Source organism: Typha latifolia, chromosome 3 (assembly GCF_019914945.1).
Source record: "Typha latifolia isolate L0001 chromosome 3, TyphaL0001v2, whole genome shotgun sequence".
Taxonomy (NCBI): Eukaryota; Viridiplantae; Streptophyta; class Magnoliopsida; order Poales; family Typhaceae; genus Typha; species Typha latifolia.
The window spans coordinates 9,960,205-9,980,256 of record NC_133088.1 but is presented as its reverse complement, the minus strand read 5'-3'; the positions used below and the strand labels follow the sequence as shown (position 1 = coordinate 9,980,256).

General features: G+C 35.2%; 1 protein-coding gene across 1 annotated transcript; it reads left to right on the top strand.

Annotated features, from left to right (window-relative positions):
• Positions 1-10,696: 10,696 nt before the first annotated feature.
• On the top strand, positions 10,697-19,877 carry LOC140785361 (uncharacterized). Its single transcript, XM_073133233.1, has 6 exons — positions 10,697-11,142; positions 16,563-16,697; positions 16,863-16,938; positions 17,379-17,473; positions 19,207-19,374; positions 19,468-19,877. Exons 1-6 carry the CDS (start codon positions 10,815-10,817, stop codon positions 19,626-19,628), a joined length of 963 nt encoding a protein of 320 aa, XP_072989334.1. The 5' UTR covers positions 10,697-10,814; the 3' UTR covers positions 19,629-19,877.
• Positions 19,878-20,052: the final 175 nt, after the last annotated feature.

Sequence of the window (20,052 nt, the reverse complement as noted above, 5' to 3'; positions counted from 1 at the left end):
TAAAACATGGATAATTTAATGTTTTAGAGCCAAATAAAAATGTTAAACTAATTAGTATTTTTATTTAGGTATAAAATACCGATTAGTTCAGCATTTTTATTAGAGCTATAGTAAATTAGATTCTATTTAATTACAAATTTAAGGAGCAATTTATTTCGACAAAACTAAATTATAACAGTCTTACATTAATGCTTGTGGCTCTCGCCATTATATTCTGTTTACACCATCTTGTTATATCGTGCAGCATCCACGTACACGTTAAGGTATTAGAGTACTTAATCCACATTTCGTTCTACTGCTCCCCCTAGTCCTATTGCTTCCACTTCTACTATAGATCTCTAGCATAAGTGATTTGGTCACATTTCCTCAAATAGGTTGAGAGTCTGACTTTCAGTCTGCTGTCTTCGGTAACGAGCCTTTTAGTTCTCCGTCTTTTTGCGAGAGCTGCAAGTAATTAAGTTAAACACTCAACTCTTCTTTTGCTTTTAGCACATCTCAGTCACACAATCCGTTTGATTTAGTGCATTAATTCAAACTTTAGTGGCCTGCTCGGTTTATACGATAATAAAATAGAGGATTCCTTCCTTCCCCAAACCCAATCATCTCTCTTCTTCTCTCCTTTGTCACAGTACTTTTATTTAGTTCTCTTTTACCAGAGTTTCTATAGTAAGTACTATTGTCTGTTGGTAACTTTATCCCTTGAGGCTCGATCGACACTAAGTATGTAGCTAGATCCCATGATGAATTTGGATTGGTGAGTTAAGCACATTCGATTAAATTAAAATATCAGAGATTAGAGAAAGAAGAAAAACATAATGAGTAGAAAAGTCCCAAAAGAAAAACATAATTGGGTAGAAAAGTTACAAGATTTGTAGTAAGACCTAATATGCATATTGAATAAGGTGGGCGAGAGCTTTCTTATGGAAATTTCAGACTAGTTCATAGCATGATCCAGCCTTGCCTCAAATATATATTTGCTAATCACATTCTTCTGAGGAAATAATCTTCAAGTTATGTAAGCTTGCCAATAAGATAGTACTCAGTTAGTTCAATGTAAACTTATCAATGAGATAATGCTTAGTTGGTTAAAAGAACTCATGTTATATAAAAGTTTTCGAGTTCGAATTCTATCAACGTCGTTATTTAATGGGGCATTATTAAGTTTCAAGTTCTTCCAAAAAAATCATGTAAACTTATAAGTTGCATATTCTTAAATAATTCCAATTGTGTCAAAATAAATGAGTAACCGATTCCTAATCTTCTGCATATAGGATACAAATAGGATCTTCTCTGTTGTTTCCTTCCTATAATATCCTTTATACGAATTCGCTACGGTAATACAAGCAAAAAAAATCTTAATTTTTGAAGGTATCTTGAGCCTCCAATAAATTCTTTTGAGGAACTAAAGGGAGGAATTGCACCATAAACTATTAAAGTTTGTATTTTTATACCCTTACCAATTCTATTTTGTTTTACAGTTTTAACCAATTTTTTTTTAAAATGATTATAACAACCTTGAATATATTTCAACCAAAGCATTAAATATTTTGTCTTTTTCTTATTTTTTTAATCATTATGAAAGAGAACATATATGTTGATAACCAGAGAGAATATATATATATATTATACTCCTGTAATAATATAACCGTACTTTACTTATTTTTGGGTTAATTACGCTGACACCACCCTAAACTATACTCGGTTTTCACGGAGACTCCTTAAACTTTTTTAGATTACAATGTCACTCCTAAATATTAGAGAAATTTCAATGTCACCCTTTTGTTAGTGTGCCCTGAAAAAATTGGGCGAGTCAGTTTATGTGGCACTCATATTTCCTAGAAATAACCTAAATGCCCTCACAAGCCCTTTAATTAAATTAAGATAAAAGATATATATTATTATAATTAAGTTTAACTTATTATCAAAATTTATAGTCTTCTTCCCCCATTCATCATCCTACTCCTTTCACCATCGTCGGCAGCCCCTTCACTATCGTCGACCACCCCTTCACCATCGTCGACCACCGACATTGACTCTCCGCCATCGGCTTGTGACAGCTAGGAACTAGTCGGCCAACCTCCCCGCTATCGGCTTGCCCTCATCCCCCTTCCCCTATCTCACCGTCGGTAGTCCCCCTTCCCCTATCTCACCGTCGACAACATTAGCTAGGGGCAACACTGGCAGGATCTTCCGTAGAGCCTCCGCAACGGTAGCGAGCAAGGATGCGGCAGCGAGCTCGCTATTGCCTCCTCTTTCCACGCGGCACAAAAGCGAACTCGCCGCGACCTCACTCGCTGCCGTTGTGGAGGCTTTGTGGTCGGATAGTTCCTGACTGTTGGCATACGTGGACGATGGCCGGCTGGTTCCTAGCTGTTGGCATAGGAGGAGGAGGGCAAGCCGACGGCGGGGAGGTTGGTCGGCTGGTTCCTAGCTGTCACAAGCTGACAACGATGGTGAAGGGGTGGTCGGCAATGGTGAAGGGGCTATCGACGATGGTGAGGGGAGAATGGCAATGGATGGGGAGTCGGTGGGAGAGAGAAGAGAGTAACGAAAGAGAGAGAAGAGAGTAAGGAGAGAGATGTAATATATTTAATATTTTAATTTAATTTTTAAAATTAATAATATTGTGATATATTAATTAGGAGTATAGTTAGTCATTATGTGTTTTTCGTCACTGCCGTTATCTGTTCACTTTACCCCAAATTTTAAGGGTGACATTGTAACCTAAAAAAGTTTAGAGGGTCTCCGTGAAAATCGAGTATAGTTCAGGGGGTTTTAGCTTAATTAACCCTTAATTTTTTTCCAGTTATAACAAATGACTTTTTACCAAACTCTCTCTTTCTCTCTTTCACCTTTCCAATGAAAACTCATAACTAAACAACTTAACCTCTATACTGTCATTCTATGGTCATTTTTCTTATATAAAGTGTTATAAGAGTAGATGAGTATAAAATGTTTTGTTATGAAAGTGAAAATACTAGTCACTCATTCAAAATAATTCCATCATGCTAAAAGTGAAGAATTTATAAATTAATAAAAGAGCATCTAGAAGAATACGATACTGCTATTAAATATCTTTTACCATCAAAGTAAAATAATCTTTTACCATCATGCTTGAAATATCCTCATATTTCAAAAAAAAAAATGTATTTGATAGTAAAATATATAAATATAGAGATGGATAATATTTATAAATTTCATTGATATAATTATAGTTTTCGTAAATATTTGTTTTTAGATTATGTAAAAATTCATCTTTTGATTCCATAAATAATAGATTATATAGGTATAATTATGGATTCTATACATATAATTTAGGAATCTAACGTTAGTAATTACAAAATCTATAATTGGTTCTCTAGAATCCATAATTAATTCTCCAGCATCCCATGGCTAAATCTTCTAATCCCTATGAAAGCGAGTAGGCACAACACATCCCCACTGACCAAAAGACCCACCTGTCTAAAACACTAATACCCAAGACTAATTATGGATTCTGGAGAATTAATTATAAATTTTTTAATCATTAACTATAGATGTAACATCCCATATTATTTTAAAAAAATAATGCTTGAGCACGTTGTTTTACTTATTCTCCCTCTGCATCTCTTCTTCTCTCTTTTTTTCTCCTCTTTTTCTTCTTTCTTTCCTTCTCCTTGTCCGCAGCCCACTTTTTCTTTCCTTCTCCAGAATCTTCTCTCTCCCTCATTTTAGTTTTGGCCTTCCTTAGAGGTGTTGGCTAGTTGGCAACCTCATGTGGACATCATGTCGGTCCGAGGAGCTTCACCTTGTGAAGCTCTCTCGGTTGTTGCCCTTCGTGGGCTCTCCTTACCCTTGAGAGAGGCCACACCAACTGGCCTCTTCCTCCTGAACTTCGAGGCTGATTTAGGCCACCACTGTATCCGTCCCTTCCCCTCGGTTGGTCAGAAGCTTTTCGTTCAGTAGTGCCCTCATTTCTAGAGTCATTATGTAGCCTCTCACCCTAGTTGTCGGCCTTGGTGAGAGGCATTCTCGTTGTCAATCACCTTTGGTGGTGTGTCTTTCCCTTGGTTGGCCTCAACTGGCCAAGGGGAGGGCTTTAGTGGGGTCGGCTAGGACCACTAACGGCTAAGATTGTTTGCAACTCCCCCTATCATCAAGCTTTTCTAAGAAGAGCTCTTGGCTCCGTCGGACAGGTCAACACCGTGGGTGCCTTTCTTGGCTAGTAGCGTGTCGGTTGGCGGACTAACCTTAAATTGGTGGAGGTGTATGCCGGTAGCCACCTCCTTCCTCTCTTGGTGGGTCGGTTGTCAAGAGAAGAGGAGGTGGGCTGGTGGGCTAGGCAGGGTTCGACCTAGCTTAGTTTGGGCTTGGGCTGGGTATAGCCTAGGTCATGGTTGGTTGGTTGGCTACTATCAGCCTAGCTTGAGTTGGTTTGGGCTAGGTGTGGCCCAGCACATGGTGTGGTGGGTTGGGTTGCGTCCTAGCCCAAGTAGCTTTTAGGCTTGTTGCTTTAGACTTTGAGCCTAGTCTTGGTGGGTTTTTATGGTGGTCTTTGGATTGGTTGCAGTCCAGCCCATTACTTTGGACCTTGGGCTGCCCTAGTGGATTAACTACTCTCTAATCTATTTCATTTTTACTTTAATCTTTTTGTTTAGTTAATTATGCCAAATTTGAGCTTTAGTATTAATTAATTTTAGGGGATAGCTTTGTTAGTTATAATAATTATTTTCAATTAATATTATTAAATAAGGCTAAGCTTGAGAGTGCCATTACTAATTTCTCATAGCCGGGATTTAACTCTAATTAGAGTTTAGCGTGGTTTATTATAATATTGGTTAAATTAATTTTGACAAATGAGTTGGTGATCTAGGTGTATCTGTATTAATTGCTCTTGTCAGATAATCAATGTGGGGTTATTGAAGAGAAATTATATTAAGCAAGTTATTTTATTTAACAAAAGTGATTAATTAAATGTTGTCTATGTGATTTACTGTAAATCGATAATAGTGATTTGAGCAATAACTTGAGGAGAATAATTTTAAAACATATTTAATAATGCATCACGCTTTGCTTAAGCTATGTCAATTCTACTAGATTAATAAATATAAGAATTCTTAGATGGACTTACCCAAGCCTATGGTGAATGTTAGTAGGATTACTAGATTAATTAGGGGCATAAATGTTGTGCTTATATGTATTATTTCATTATCGAGGTGGACTCCGTACCATGCCAGGCAAGTGAAACTTCTCTAGTCTAGGAGTACTGTAAAGAATGAGCTATCTTACTTTGGCATCATTGCATTCATAGCATGCATATGTAGGTATTTACCTATTGTTATTAATGCATGTGGTGCATGTTAATTTTTTCTGCTATTCAGTATGATTATACATATTATAATTTCTATGCATATTACATGATAATGATCATTATTCCATTATACTTGTCTATGTGGTATAATATCATGCCACTAGCACATGTGCACGATCATAAAAGAAAGTGACTTTCATATCTTGATAGTACCCAAGATCTCCTCAGCCAAGGTTAGGAGTGGGAGATACTATTATTCTTATATATTAAGGCTCACACTTGAAGTTTTAGTCTATTGATACCAAACAATCAGCCAGTCATTTCGTCTGGTGATGGGCAATTTACTATTTATCAATGAGAGTCAAACCCTTTAGAATATTTAATTTAGAGAGAGATGCTAGGATGACGCAGACCTAGCGATATTCAATGACATAGGGTGAGGGCATCCATGAGCGATAGCTCATGATTTTCCGTACGGTGGTGCGATGATGTGGAGCCAAAAGCTCAGAGGATAGTATCAAGTGAGATATTGACTTATGTGATGGGCTTACGACTAAGGTTCTTAGTATGCGGTGATTAACAATCGATCGTATTGTTTGCCGAGTAATAAGTAGACGATTCTATCGCTAGGGTCTACACTCCCTTGGGGGGGCGTCTGTGTGGTTACGTGTGAGCATTGATGTGGCTATGAGCGTGGCTCTACATAAACCTAAGTTAAATACTTGATAATTTGGAGTAATGCATATTTTGTTGTATAGTATTGACATAACCTATAGGCGAGTTCGATGTGAGCTTGAGTTTGAGTTTGAGGACATGGTACTTCAGATTGATGCATATCATGTTATAAATTACTAATACATTCGTGCATTAAATGAACATGATGAATATGTGGTATTAATATATTGATTACAATCATATATGCATATTCATTTTATCACATTATTGTATCTTTATTTATACTACTTTTAGACTATAAAAATAGATATTTGTTAGGCTTTATACTGATAGGTTACGGAACGATCCCTTCAAGTTCTGAATTAATTGTAGGAAGTAGTTCACGCAACCGAGGGAAAATATTCACCAAATATTATCTCATAGTCAGAAAATTATGAAACTAAAGTTGATCGATTCATAACTTCCTGATCTACGATTTTCGTGTTTATGTCCTTCGCAGATTCGAACTGAAACTGGGGTGAAAATATGAAAGAGTGGGGTGATGGTGGTGGTAATGGGTGAAGTGAATGATAGGATTATGGATGATAATGGAGATGAGGGTGGATGGTTAATTTAGTTTAAGGGATAAAGACGAAGGGGGAGAAGTGGTCGAGATCCCAAGGAGGAGGGAGGACTTAACAAACGAGGGAGGTTAGAAGATAGATGAGACCTTGCTAACGGTAAAGGTGACTGATTGGTGAAAAGGGACAAAGGAGATTAGGGTAGAGAGACTAGAGAGAGGATAGAGGAGGATAAAAACTAATATTCATTTATCGTAATAATTTTGGCTTTCATCCACACCTTTATAGAGGCTAGCTAATAAGCTAAAATAATAATTATTAACCCTAATACTAGTGGACTCTTGTCGATCGCGTTCAAACGCGCAAAAGACGTTCTCTGCATATGCGAATTGATGCAGGCATTCACAAGTGGGTGTTTGAACGCATTTGATCGCGTTCGAATGTACATTTTGCGTTCTTTATCTTTGCGAACTAATGTAGGTGTTTGCAAAGGCGTTCAAACGCACCCATTTTCGCATTCGAACACGACCTATAGAAAGTTTATTTTTCTAAAAAGAAATAACTAATGCAATAAGAAATAAACAACAAATATAATAAGAAAAGACTCTAGCAAGATGTATTATAAACTCACAGCCTTTTGGTGATATTTAAAGATTTATAAATAAGCCCGAGTTCCTGAAAAGGTTGACAAGGATTTGTTTTATGACATTTTCATTTATTTATTCTTGTAAATTAAGCTAGATGGCTTGTAGCCCCGTGTAGGAATTTGTATCTGTTTATAAATATATATTTTGTGGCTTGTTGTGGCCTTGGTGTTATAGGTTTTATTTTGCTTGTATTATTTATGGAAATGTTGAGTTTTATTGTGTATATTATATTAAAATATTAATAAATAGGTCACGTGGAAATCACGTCATTCTACCCACGTGAGAGATACATCTATTTTATGGTGGGTGTTATAATAGATTCCTAAAATATATCTACGAAATTTTATACTTATAGAATCCATTAATATATTTATGGAATTCGATGATGAATTTTTACATAATCTAAAGATGAATATTTATGGAACCTATAATTGTATCTATGGAATTTATAAATATTATTAGTCTATCTCTATGGTTATACATTTTATTCTCAAATAAATATATATACTTTTTAATATATTTGGCATATTTCAAACATTAACAAGCAATCTTCATCTTCAATAATGTTAATAAAAAAATTAACTTATTTTTGATGGAAAAGGATACTTAATAACAATATCGTATTCATCTAGATGTTTTATAATTAATTTATAAAATTTCTTCTTCACTTTTAGCATGATAAAATTATTTTTAATGTGCAAAAATCGAGTCTTTTCGCTTCATAACAAAAGAATATTTTATATTCATCCACTATTATAACACTCTTTTATATGGAAAATGATTATAGTATGAATACATATAGGTAAAATCTTTTAGCAATGGGTTTTCATTAAAAATTTGAAAGAGTGAGTGAGTTTGACGAAAAACCTTTTTATTAGAACTAAAAAAAAATTGAAGTATGATTATATTATTGGAGGAGAAGAATATAGAAATAATATTTATTCTCTTTCTCCACTAACCCCTATCTCTTTTAAAGTATACGTTCTCTTTTATAATGATTAGAAATTAGAAAAGACAAGCAACATTTTGTAACATCCTCACCCCGCTACCCCTAAAAAAGAGAGGGGTGGTGCACGTGCTCTGCTTGTGCCCTCCCTTTTCTTTTTTCACTACCCCATGCTTGCTTGACAAAGGGAGTTCCTTTGTTAGGCTGGGCGATGGATAGGTAGACATAACACCTTGTGCATGCAACCAATGGCGTGCAAGATGGCTGGCCCAGAGGGTCACTCGCCCATCTCTATCTATTTCTCTCCCCTCCCCCCTCTAGTTCACTCTTTCCCCACTACCGTTCTCCGAGTTACCCTGCCAACCATCTGACCATTGCCGTGTTGCCATTCATGGCCGAAGCTAGTGAACTCATCATTGTCAGTGTGTCCTCCCTCGCTCCTTCATCTTAGCATCCATTTTTTTTTTAAGTTTAAAGGGGGGTGGTGCTTCTGCCACCGTCCTCACTGATTATGGGTGTGCCAGGGCTAAGAAGTAAGCATACTTACTTAGCCTATCTACCACGATAAATATGACTAAATAGCCCCTCACGGAAGGTAAGCTTTTAATGAAATCCTTAAGGAGTCGGTCTTTGCCCATTGGCACACCTCGCAAGCACGCGTGAATGCCGTCAGCTCTTATCATATCTCGGGCCATGTACTTTAGTATAGCAAAAAAACTTTCAGAATATATTGCTTCATCATCTCACAATCTTTATATTTGCAATATATTGTCAATTCCTCATAACTAGAGCAATGAATTATTAATTTTCTCATAAAGAGCAATTTGTACCTTGTTGTTGCACTCTCTTCAAGCAGCAAAATCAAAACTTTACAATGAAGACAAATAATAGAGAAGATGTTAGATAGATGCATTGAATATTTATAAATAGTTTGGACAAAGTTATTTACCCTTTAGATTAGCCAATCTAAATCTTAGTCGGATGAATAAATAAAAGAACCAACAGATTCCTTTGTTGAGTCAGTATAGAGAGTATAAAACATAAATAGATCATATTAGAGGAATCATTTCCTAGAAGAACATAAATATATCATATTAGAAGATACTTAATTCGTTGATTATCTTGCATTTTGGTTTTCAACCTATTTTGAAGGCATATCAAAGCTTGTAGATTATTTGGTTGAAGTTTACTCTTGTATGGATCAATAAGTCATCCACCAGTGCAAATAGATAATTTATGATAAAATAGAAAATTCAGATGAATTATGATGCCGCCAATTCAAGATATTAAAGTTATCTTCCCAAGGATGTAATGCTTCTTCGAGACATAAATTCAAGTTTATTTTATGATGTTGTCCCTTTGTAATTTATTGAACGAATTGTACAAAATCTTATCGAGCTTTGTTCACCTCTAGAAAGAACTCCACTAGACGTGCTCAGAGCCTAAGTTGAGTTAAACAGTCAATTTTGTCCTGTTTTTTGGACATGAAGCATACTCCTTGTACATACTTGCAAGAGCACTTACAACTTCACCTATATATTCTTTAGCAATAGCATTATAAATATGTGGATAGTAGCAACAAGCCAATTTCAATCTTATAGGTCTAGTGTTGCTCCTCTTTTCATTGACCTATAGCCATTGCATATACATTTTTTTTATTTTGAAGAAATTGACAATTGATCTAGTGTTAATATATTTCACAAAATGCTAAAAAGAATATTCACAGTTGGACAATAAGTGTGTGATGAAAAATTACTCTGATAAAAAGGTCTTTAAACATTTGCAAAGAATTTCAGCTTGTTCCTAATGATCAAAAGGAAATTTATCATCCTCAAGCTAACTAAATGTACCAAAAAAAAAAAAAAATCTTTAGTTCTTGTACTCTAAAGTTGTTTGTAAGATAAGTTAAGGTAAAATTCAACTGCATCCTTATAAGATAGGATATTTTTATTAAATAGAAGAGGGTTGTCTAATAAGGCATCGTTTACTTTAGAAATGAGACCAATTTTAGAATAAATATTTCTCTTTATTATTTTTAAAACGAAGCTTTTATTTTAGGATTAACTATTGTTATGTACACTAATATTCTGAAATAAAAATATCATAATTATTTTTAATGTGATATAAAGTAATGAAGAGATGAGAAAAATATATTTTATTTTGTATGACTGCTCTTTGATGTGATATAAAGTAAATTGAGTAGATAAATTTTAAGAATAAAATAATAATTATGTTGGTATGCCGTATAAAATATAATTATAATAAATAGTATTATATTCTAGAATAAGATTACTATGATGTTTAATTATTCAATTTTTAGAAGTAAATTGACTAAAAGAGTGGTGTGTTCTTATTAATTGCTTCCAAAGCAACTACTGTGGTGTGTCCTGAAGCGAAGTGTTAGAAATCTAACCACTCCTTTACTTCCCCTACGAGTTCCGTTGTCCCGCACTTACTATTTAGAATAGAGAGAAAAAAAAAATGATAGTAAAAGCTATAAAGTATTCTCCACCTAATGGCTTCTGTGACCTATCTGGCTATCTAGTATGATAACTGAGCCCATCTCTCTTATTATCGTATCCCGCAGGACACCACAACTAAACCCTTCTTCGTGCTCCACAAGTCATTCCCGACTTCCGAGGGTTTAAGCATCCGTCTCCCCTTCGTTTACGACTCGCAAAAGAGAGCGATCGAAAATGAGAAGGGCCCAAAGCCTCATCTCTCGGACCCTCGTCGTCCCCCGAACTCTTGTCCCTTCCGCGGCGGCGGCCGCGGCAGCGGCAGCGGACCGAAGAATTGGCGTCGCCGACTCCTGGTCGCCGCGTCCTCGGTGGTGGTTTCCACACTCCGCCCCAGCGTCGTCTGGGTCAAGGTCGGTCCCCGTGGGTTTCGCCGGAGCCCTCTCTTTCTCCTTGACTCTGGTTACGGCGGCGGAGGCCAAAGAGCCGCTGTCGCCGGAGTTCGTTCCTAAAGATATCGTCTTGTATCAGTACGAGGCTTGCCCTTTCTGCAACAAGGTTAGAGGTACCAGCCTTTCCCTTTCGCTCTCTTCTTTTGGATACTATTCAATTTTGTCAAAAATTTTTAAGACGTATTAGGGGTCGATGGTTATAAAGTGAAGAACTGGTTAGGAATTGACGCCATTATCTCAGCCAGGTTCTATTGATCATGTCCTCGGAGGTTTTCTATCGTTTTCTTTGTCTGTTAAGCCTCACCATTGGCTAATGGTTGGGCCAATACTTGGGGAAGCAGAAGCATCTGTAGAGAGGAATGTATAAATACTCAACAAGATAGCCAGTTGTTAGCTAGAAAAAGTAGGAAACTTGTGGGTTTGATTCGGATGGTTGATCTGGTCTCAAACTTTGGTGAATGTGATATTTAAGTGCGTACTTTGTCATTAAATTTCTGGTGGACGAAGATGAGTGGATTTCTGATGCTATGTTTTGTTTGAATTTGGCAGTTTTAGATTGAGTGTTTGAAAATTATGCTTATTAGAAGATTAATAAAGGTAGAGACAGTCTATAGAATTGACAGAAGATACAAATATATATTACTTATCATAGTACCAAGAAGTATATTGATTTGGGAGGCAACTTGAATAATATAAAGAGCACAACCGGCTATGTCTTTTATATGGGGAATGCTGAATTCACATGGTGTTTAAAGAAGCAACCAATTTCTACTCTTGCTATGTGTGAAGCCGACTATATTGCTGCATCTTATGGAGTTTATTATGCTGTATGGCTAAGGAAGTTACTCAATAAAATATGATTCCCACTAGAGCATCCTACATAGTTATTTATTGATAATAAGTCTTCTATTGCATTAGCCAAGAAAACTATCTATCATGAAATAAGCAAGCATATTACTATCCGATTTCACTATATAAAGGAGCATGTGAAAAACAAGGAGATCGAGCTTATTCATGTCAAGCTAAAGACCGAGTAGCGAGATGTATTTACAAAGCCTCTCAAAACTGACATCTTCATGAGATTGAAGTTTATGGTTGGAATAGTGGAATTGAAACAATTTTAACTGTGGTGCTAAAAAAAAGAAGTAAAGTAGTAAACTTGATTCTAGTGACGTGGCGTTCAACTAAGGTTAAAGCTATGGTTATGATCAAAGTCAATAATACTCTTAAGAGTCATGGGTGACTTGGAAAAGTATAAGTTATCATATCCGAGAGTCTTTTTGAGAATTATGATTTGATTTTGTCATAAAGTGGGGTATATTAAAATGAATAGGTTAAAAAATGAAGGGTCTCCTTGAGGCTTATAAATAAAGATGTATTCTAGCACTCAAATTAAGCAAGTTGATTGAAAGATTATATTCCTTCTTCCAAATTGTTCCACCTTCCTCTTTCTTTTGCATGTTTGCTTTGCTCGAAACGGAATCAATTTGAGTATCTCTGCTCAGCTGGTAAAGGTTGGAACATGCAGACACTCCATTATTTGCATTGAACCTAATTGATCCAAGCTTTGATGTCAATGAGGACAGAGAGGTGGGACTGGATGATGAATATGATTCCCCATTTTGTTTTAGCCCGAAGAAGGAGAGGTAGATCTGTTTCCATAGTAGCTGTAGAGTCTTGCATGTTTATTCTGGACACGTAAATAGGAATGCTAAACCTAGAGTTAGATCTGTTTTCACAGTAGGCATAGATGGTGGTCTTGCACGTTAAAATAGGAGATAGATAAAATAGACAACTAAGGAAAAGAGGAAGGTCGAATAATTTGGAAAAAGAAAAATTCTAATCTTTCATTTCCAACTTGTAAGGACGTTGAGCTGATTAATCTTGTCAGGACTGACTGATCAACAAGCCATTCACTTCTTAATGCATTTGCTAAAAGACTGCATCCGCGCGAGAGCATACCTCACCTTTTCTTTCCTACGAGCTAGTTTCCAGCTCCAACTTGTCTGCTCTACCTACACAGCCGCTCACACACACTTCTTTCTGAATTTCATCACTGTCCTGATGGCCTATTCTCACGGACCCAAGCAAGAGGAATTCCACACTCATCTCACACTGCTGCTTGGCTCTCCTGTTTGTAGAATACAGTTCTATTTAATATTTATAGGCCTCATGGTGACGATTCATTTGTAACTCATGACTTTTAATATATCCCACTACATAACAAAATTAAAACCATAACTCTCAAGCTTTATGGACTTGAATCTTGTAACTTATGCCTTTCTAATTTACACATGACCTTTACACTACTATTGACTTTGATATTAACCATAAGTCCATAACTTTGATATTGACTCTAAGTTGGACATTATGTCAATAGAAGCAAGTTTACTTATTTATCCAAGACCACACTTTAAACTTAATTCTTCTCCACTATTCTGGACATAATCTTCAATGTCATTAAGACATAGGCTTTGAGAGGCTTTGTAAATATATCTGTTAGTCTTAAGTCTTGGTATGAATGTGCTCGATCTCCTTGTCCTCCGCGTGCTCCTTTATTTAGTAAAATGGGCATCAGTATGTTTGCTTCGTTTATGATAGAAAAGATTTTTGGCTTGTGCAATAGAAAACTTGAGTAGCTTCTTTAGTCACACGAATAGCCTACAAGATCAAAATTTTTAATAAGAGAACAAAGTAAGCCCAATGCTACTTTTGATGTAGCATCTTTGTCGTCACGACATGATTTTGACTCACAAGTACAGTGCAATATAGAATATTTGGTCTTGTTTGAGTTAAGTGGCGAAAGCTTTCAGCTAGGCTATTGAATGCACTAGGGTCAGCATTTTCTCTATCACTATGCTTTGCTAATTTGATGCTACATTCTACGAGTATATATATCAGAGTGCAGTCCTTCACATCAATTTTTTCCAAAAGAAAATTTTCGCATAACTTTATTAAGAAATGAAATTTTCTTTTGTAGTTTGCTTCACTTCTATGCTCAAGAGATAAGATAGAAGGCCAACATCTTTCATTTTGAATTCATTAATCATAGGTTCCTTTAAATTGCATAAACATAGCTACATTGCTTTAGCGACATGGCATCCTGGATGTATCAAATCATCGACATAGAAACAAACAAGCAATATATCTCTATTTCCATATCCCTTTGTATAAAGAGCATGTTCATAGGGGCACTTAACAAAATTATTTATAGGAAAATAAGAATCAACTCTTTGCTTCCAAGCCTTTGTGTTTGCTTTAGACCATATAAAGTCTTATTTAGTTTGAAGACTTTATCTTCTTCTCCCTTTTTTGACATATATATCTTTATCAACATCATGGTTTGCCAGATCAGCTAATTTGGATCGGGATTGGCCAAACCCAATCCTGATCTAGGCTAGCTCGAAACTCTCTCTTTCATTCTTTCTTCTCACTCTCTCTTTCTCTCTCTCTCTCTCTTTCACTCTTTCTTTTTCTTTTTCTCTCCTTACCATATAGCTATTGCTTTTCTTATGGAGATCTAGCTCCAACGAACTTTGGTGACACAAATCTAACTCCGGCGAGATCTGGTATGTAATTTTTTAATTTTATTTCTTTATTTTTCTCTCATTTTTTCATTTCATCCACTCTATCTTCTTTTCTTCTTTTTCTTCACTGTACAATAAATTTTCTTTCTTTTGTTTGATTTTTTTCCACTCGCTCTTTCTCTAATCTCTTTTTCCTTTCAATTTTCACTGCACTATAATTTTTCTTTCTTTATTTTATTATTATTTTCTTATTTTATTAATTTTTAAAAAAATTCAATATTTTAAAATAACATTTAGAATTTACGTAATTAAAAAACTACGATTTGATCTAGGCGATCGATATGGCCAATTCGATCTAAACGATCGATATGACCAATTCGACTGATACGTATCGTTTTTTCGAAAGACTGAATCCCTACCCGATTCCGATCCTGATTTTTCGAATCATGATCAAGATAACCATTAAAAAATGCCAATTTTACATCCGTGCGGAATATTTGCCATTTAAATTGAGCTGCCAAAGAGAGAATCAATCTAATAATTTCCACACAAATAATAAGAGCAAAAGTTTCTTCATAGTCAATATTGTATCTTTGATTGTATACTTTGGCTAGCAACCTTGTCTTATACTTCTCTGTCATTTTTTGTATTCCTCTTTATTTTAAACACCCATTTTGCATTCCACTTATGCATGCATTAATTGTTCTCATTAGATTTAGTTAAATGTTTATAGGGTGCATTAATTGTTCCCATGTTATACTATGAAAATAGATCTACCCCATATTTGGTCTCAGATTCATTTTGGGGTTTATTAGGGTGCATTATTTTTTTCCAAGTTATTCTTTTCTAGAAAGGCCTTCCTTGTATTTGACAATAGATACCCATATTAGTGGCAACTCCTATTTGGAAGGTGTCATGTTTAGAAGAAAAAAAAATGTTAGTAAACTTATCATGTAACCTTGGGTAACCATAAGGGGGGATTTGATCTACATGGCCCTAAAAGGTTTCGTTCGTATTTGTTTTGTAACTTTATTTTAATTTTAATTCACAAAATGATGCAAGAATGGAAGAATTTTGAAGAATAAGAAAATATGGATAAAAGATAGATATAATCTACAACTATTTTTATTCAATACTTGGTCATAAACTACACTTGTATTCACACATTGGGAATTCTTAATAACTTGAATATTATATTTAAAATTTTTAGGATAATCATACATGCGGGGCTAGTTTTTCTAAAAAATGAATACAAGTTTTAGATTATAGTTATTCAATAGGAGGAGTGCTTCCATATGTAAGTTTCTTTTGTACCTCTATATAGAAACAATTATTTTTTTGAGTGAAAATGTCATAATTATTTGTGGAGATAATAAAGCAACTCGGGTGTTGATTCATTTATGAGATATCTTAATGTAGGACGAACTCCTCGATTATAGATTTGAGAAGAACAAGTAAGAAAAGTAAGCCAAATCTAGGGAATTCACCAACTGGGGCGTTAGAATCTACCGACATTGGAATTCATTAATAAATACTCAATATGTAAAAACTCTGAAAATATTCATTAACCAATAAAAAAAAAGATTACAAGGCTTTATATGAGCAAAGTAAAGCAAAAGACCAAAAAATGAAAATAGCCCTATAAGGCTAGTCAAAACCCTCATTAAGCCATAGGGCCACGGCTGCAGCCCTCTTGTGCCTACGAGAATAAACTTGACGAATAGTGATGTCCACACCATATCTTATTTGGGGTTCAACTACAACCATAACATTATGTATATGAGAAAATATAATGAGGCCAATGCTTATATAGGAAGTTGTAAATCATGCATATGTTCTGTTTCTCATCTCAATTACTTGTTCAAGTTGATATTTATAGTGTTTTATAGCTAAACTATGAATGAGCCTTAAGTTTCGGTAAGGACAAAATGTGAAGGAGACTTGCTAATATTTTTTATATTTATTTTGTAATTTACACTTACCGTCCCATATTGGTTGCTTTCCAGCATTTCTTGATTATCATGATATACCATACAAAGTTGTGGAGGTGAACCCTTTGAGTAAAAAGGAAATCAAGTGGTCTGACTATAAGAAGGTCCCAATACTGGTTGTGGATGGTGAACAAATGGTTGACTCATCAGGTACCTATGAATTATTTCATGGAAGAGTTGATTTTCTGGTTTTGAAAAAGTAATAGTTCTGATATTACAGTTTTCAGTACATCTGGCAAACTCTGTAACCTAGTATTTCATAATATTATTAGAAGTTTTGCTCTCTACCATCATGCACATGATTTTTCGTGCCAGATATAATTAATAAGTTAAGCCATAGGATCAAGCCTGATGATTCCGTCATTGATGAGGAAGAGACAAAGTGGTGCAGGTAAAATCTTGTTTCCTACATCGCGTCCTAAGTGAAAATAGTCATTGTTATGTGTAGTACTTTGATGCACTCCATCGATGTAATATTGTATATTAATTTTGTTTGCTGCATATTTTGATTTCTTGTCAGCCATATTACTCTAGACTGAGTAGTTGATTTTATTAGAGCTTGAAGTTTCAAATCTCAACATCTAAAAGTATTAGGTGATTCCAGGTTCACTTTTATGGCATGTTTTGTACTTTCTTTCTTTCTTTTACACAAAGGACTTAATTTTTTTTTTGTTGACACAAGATAATATGCACAATGATGTTTTCAATGTCTTGCTACTGTTAATTTCCATTTAATGATGACTGTATTGCTTCGGTTCCATGCAGAATGTCTAGTCTACAAATAGTCAGGCGCATCATTTGTTTTTAACTGGTATGTTTGCCATGTTTTAGGTGGGTTGATGATCATCTGGTGCACGTCTTATCACCAAACATATACAGGACTACCTCAGAGGCTCTTGAATCTTTTGATTACATTGCTAAACATGGTAATATTTGGTAATTAATGTCCTCACTTTTAAATTGAGCTGCCGAATTCTGTCCCATGCTTTTGATAACGTTGCTAAACAGGACATATTCTTCAATTGTTTCCTGATCATGTACTTATAGACTTAATGCTTATAAGAACTGAGTTTTATCAGAAGTTAATACATGTTGCAAATTGCAGGAATAATATCAAAAGTTGAGCTTCTCTCTTAAACAAAAATTACAACAGGCGCATATGTCATATTCTACTTGAACTAACAAAGTGAATCATCTCATTACCTGTATATCATGTGTGATGCAGGCCATGGGCTGCATGAATGTTTTTAGGGTAGTCAGCACTTCAAATTACTTAGTAAACCATCCAACCAATATCTTGTGGAGTTGTGGAAATAATGAGGTTGCAGCATGCAAAGTCTACTGTGGTCAGCATGCAAAGTCTACTGTGGTTGAACATAGAATAAGATTGAATACGATTGAGAAGATAAGAAAGAAGAGAATGATAAAGAGATAATAGGAATAAGTAGGAGATTAACCAGGTGAAAGAGGTGAAGCTTGGAGCAATAATTAAAGCATAAAGTCAAACAAAGAGAAGTATTTCAAATAAATTGCCACCTTTTTTAGAAAGTGATCATAGTTGGTCCTTGGATTCATCAGATGTCCAAAGATAGCCGTAGCAAATAGCCTTCCTCTTCACCTCTTCTATATACATTGTTGGTGCCACTATACATACCATGGCGAAGGTAAAACCTGTTGATGTGATGGAAGGAGAGAGAGTAAGATTACGCCATAGAGATATGGGGGGGGGGGCTTAGATCTCTTTTTGTGCGCTTTATCATTGGTGACCAGGGCTTAAATCAACTCACTTATATCTATTGAATTATTTTTTCTTGACCAGGGTATAAATCAATTCATCTAGATCTCTTCTTTTGCCACTTTATCATGGTAATAACATATATTGATGGAGGCGTTGGTGACCAGGGCCTAAATCAACTCACGTATATATATTGAATTTTTTTTTTCTCGACTTGTTTGGTGCATTCTCTTGATTTATGACTTTGATCCCCTATCAACCTTCCTACAGCTATTTAAGGATAACCCTCCCTAACAGGAAAACTTTTTGGAGAAGTGCTTTAACTTAGCATGTGATCAATTAGCCACTAAACACATGGGCTCTTTGCATACCTTCCTTACTACACAAGTAATAAGTTCTATTATAGAAGTGACTAACTAAACTTTAACTTAGTGTACTCTAAATACCAGAAAAATTAATGCCATAGGATTTTAAATACTGTTATTAGCTCTGCATCCTCTATTGTGGAAATCATTCCATGTGGCTGCCTAATATATTGAATAATGAATCCCAATGTTTCTGCATTCACTTTTTTGTTTTAGTGCTTTGCCATTCTGATGCCTTTAGAGATTCAGTCCTATATTAATACTTTTAGTTTAATAATTCGTGCCTTACCTTTTTCTTGTTAAGCTTATTCAAACACCAAATGCCCTTAACATTCTGCGGAGATCCTGCTTGCTTTCTATGCATACTTTCATTGGAGATGCCTGACAAAATTTTACATTGTTGTTTTTGGAGTCACTAGATGGACATTTATGGGATAATTCATTTAAGTATAGTTAACAATCGATCTCAAAATTTTGATTAGTACATGTTTCCATTCATGCTTCATAAAGGTATAGAAATTGATGAATTGACATCATGTTCCACCATTTCATATTTCAGGAAACTTCAGCGCTACAGAGAGGTTTACTGTAAAATATGCTGGAGCAGCAGCAATGTATATGATATCAAAGAAGCTGAAGAAGAAGTACAACATAACTGATGAACGTGCGGCTTTATATGGAGCTGCAGAAACTTGGACCAAAGCTCTTGATGGGAAAGATTTTCATGGTATTCCAGTCTCATTCTTGATCTAGTAATATGCAACAACCAAGTATTACTTCTCTCTAGTTAAACTGTATTTTCTCATGCAAAATTGTCCAGGTGGTTCTAAACCTAACTTAGCAGACCTTGCTGTCTTTGGTGTTCTAAGACCTATCCGATACCTGAAGGCTGGTAGAGATATGGTGGAGAATACTCAAATTGTTGACTGGTTCCACAGGATGGAAAATGCTGTTGGAGACTCATCGAAAATCAAGGTTTAGCACACAAAAAGTTTGATTCTTTTTCTTCGTTTTACCTATACACTAGATAAGCCTTTGAGGAATCACATCAATTTTTAATGTGTGCTGTGGCTCTTCTGAATGGTTTGCATTTTAATTGCTACTAAGGCTATAAATAATTTTGAAACAAATTTTATCATCTACGAAGTCAAGATTTATTTGGTGAAAAGTTTGTCTTCTGTCAGTTAAATTCTTGTTGAAGAAATAAAAAAAAGTCAGCTGAATTGCTTATTTTCTTTTGCTAAGTTTGTTGTTTCACGATGTGATTTAATATATGGCTCTGTTACCTGAGAAGTTAATGACTTTATCAGGGGTTGATCACTCTCTTTGTTGTCGTGCTTTGTAAATTCCATGCCTTTGGAGTTCTTTATTGCAACCTTTGACTTGGTTTCTTGTAACTGTTTGT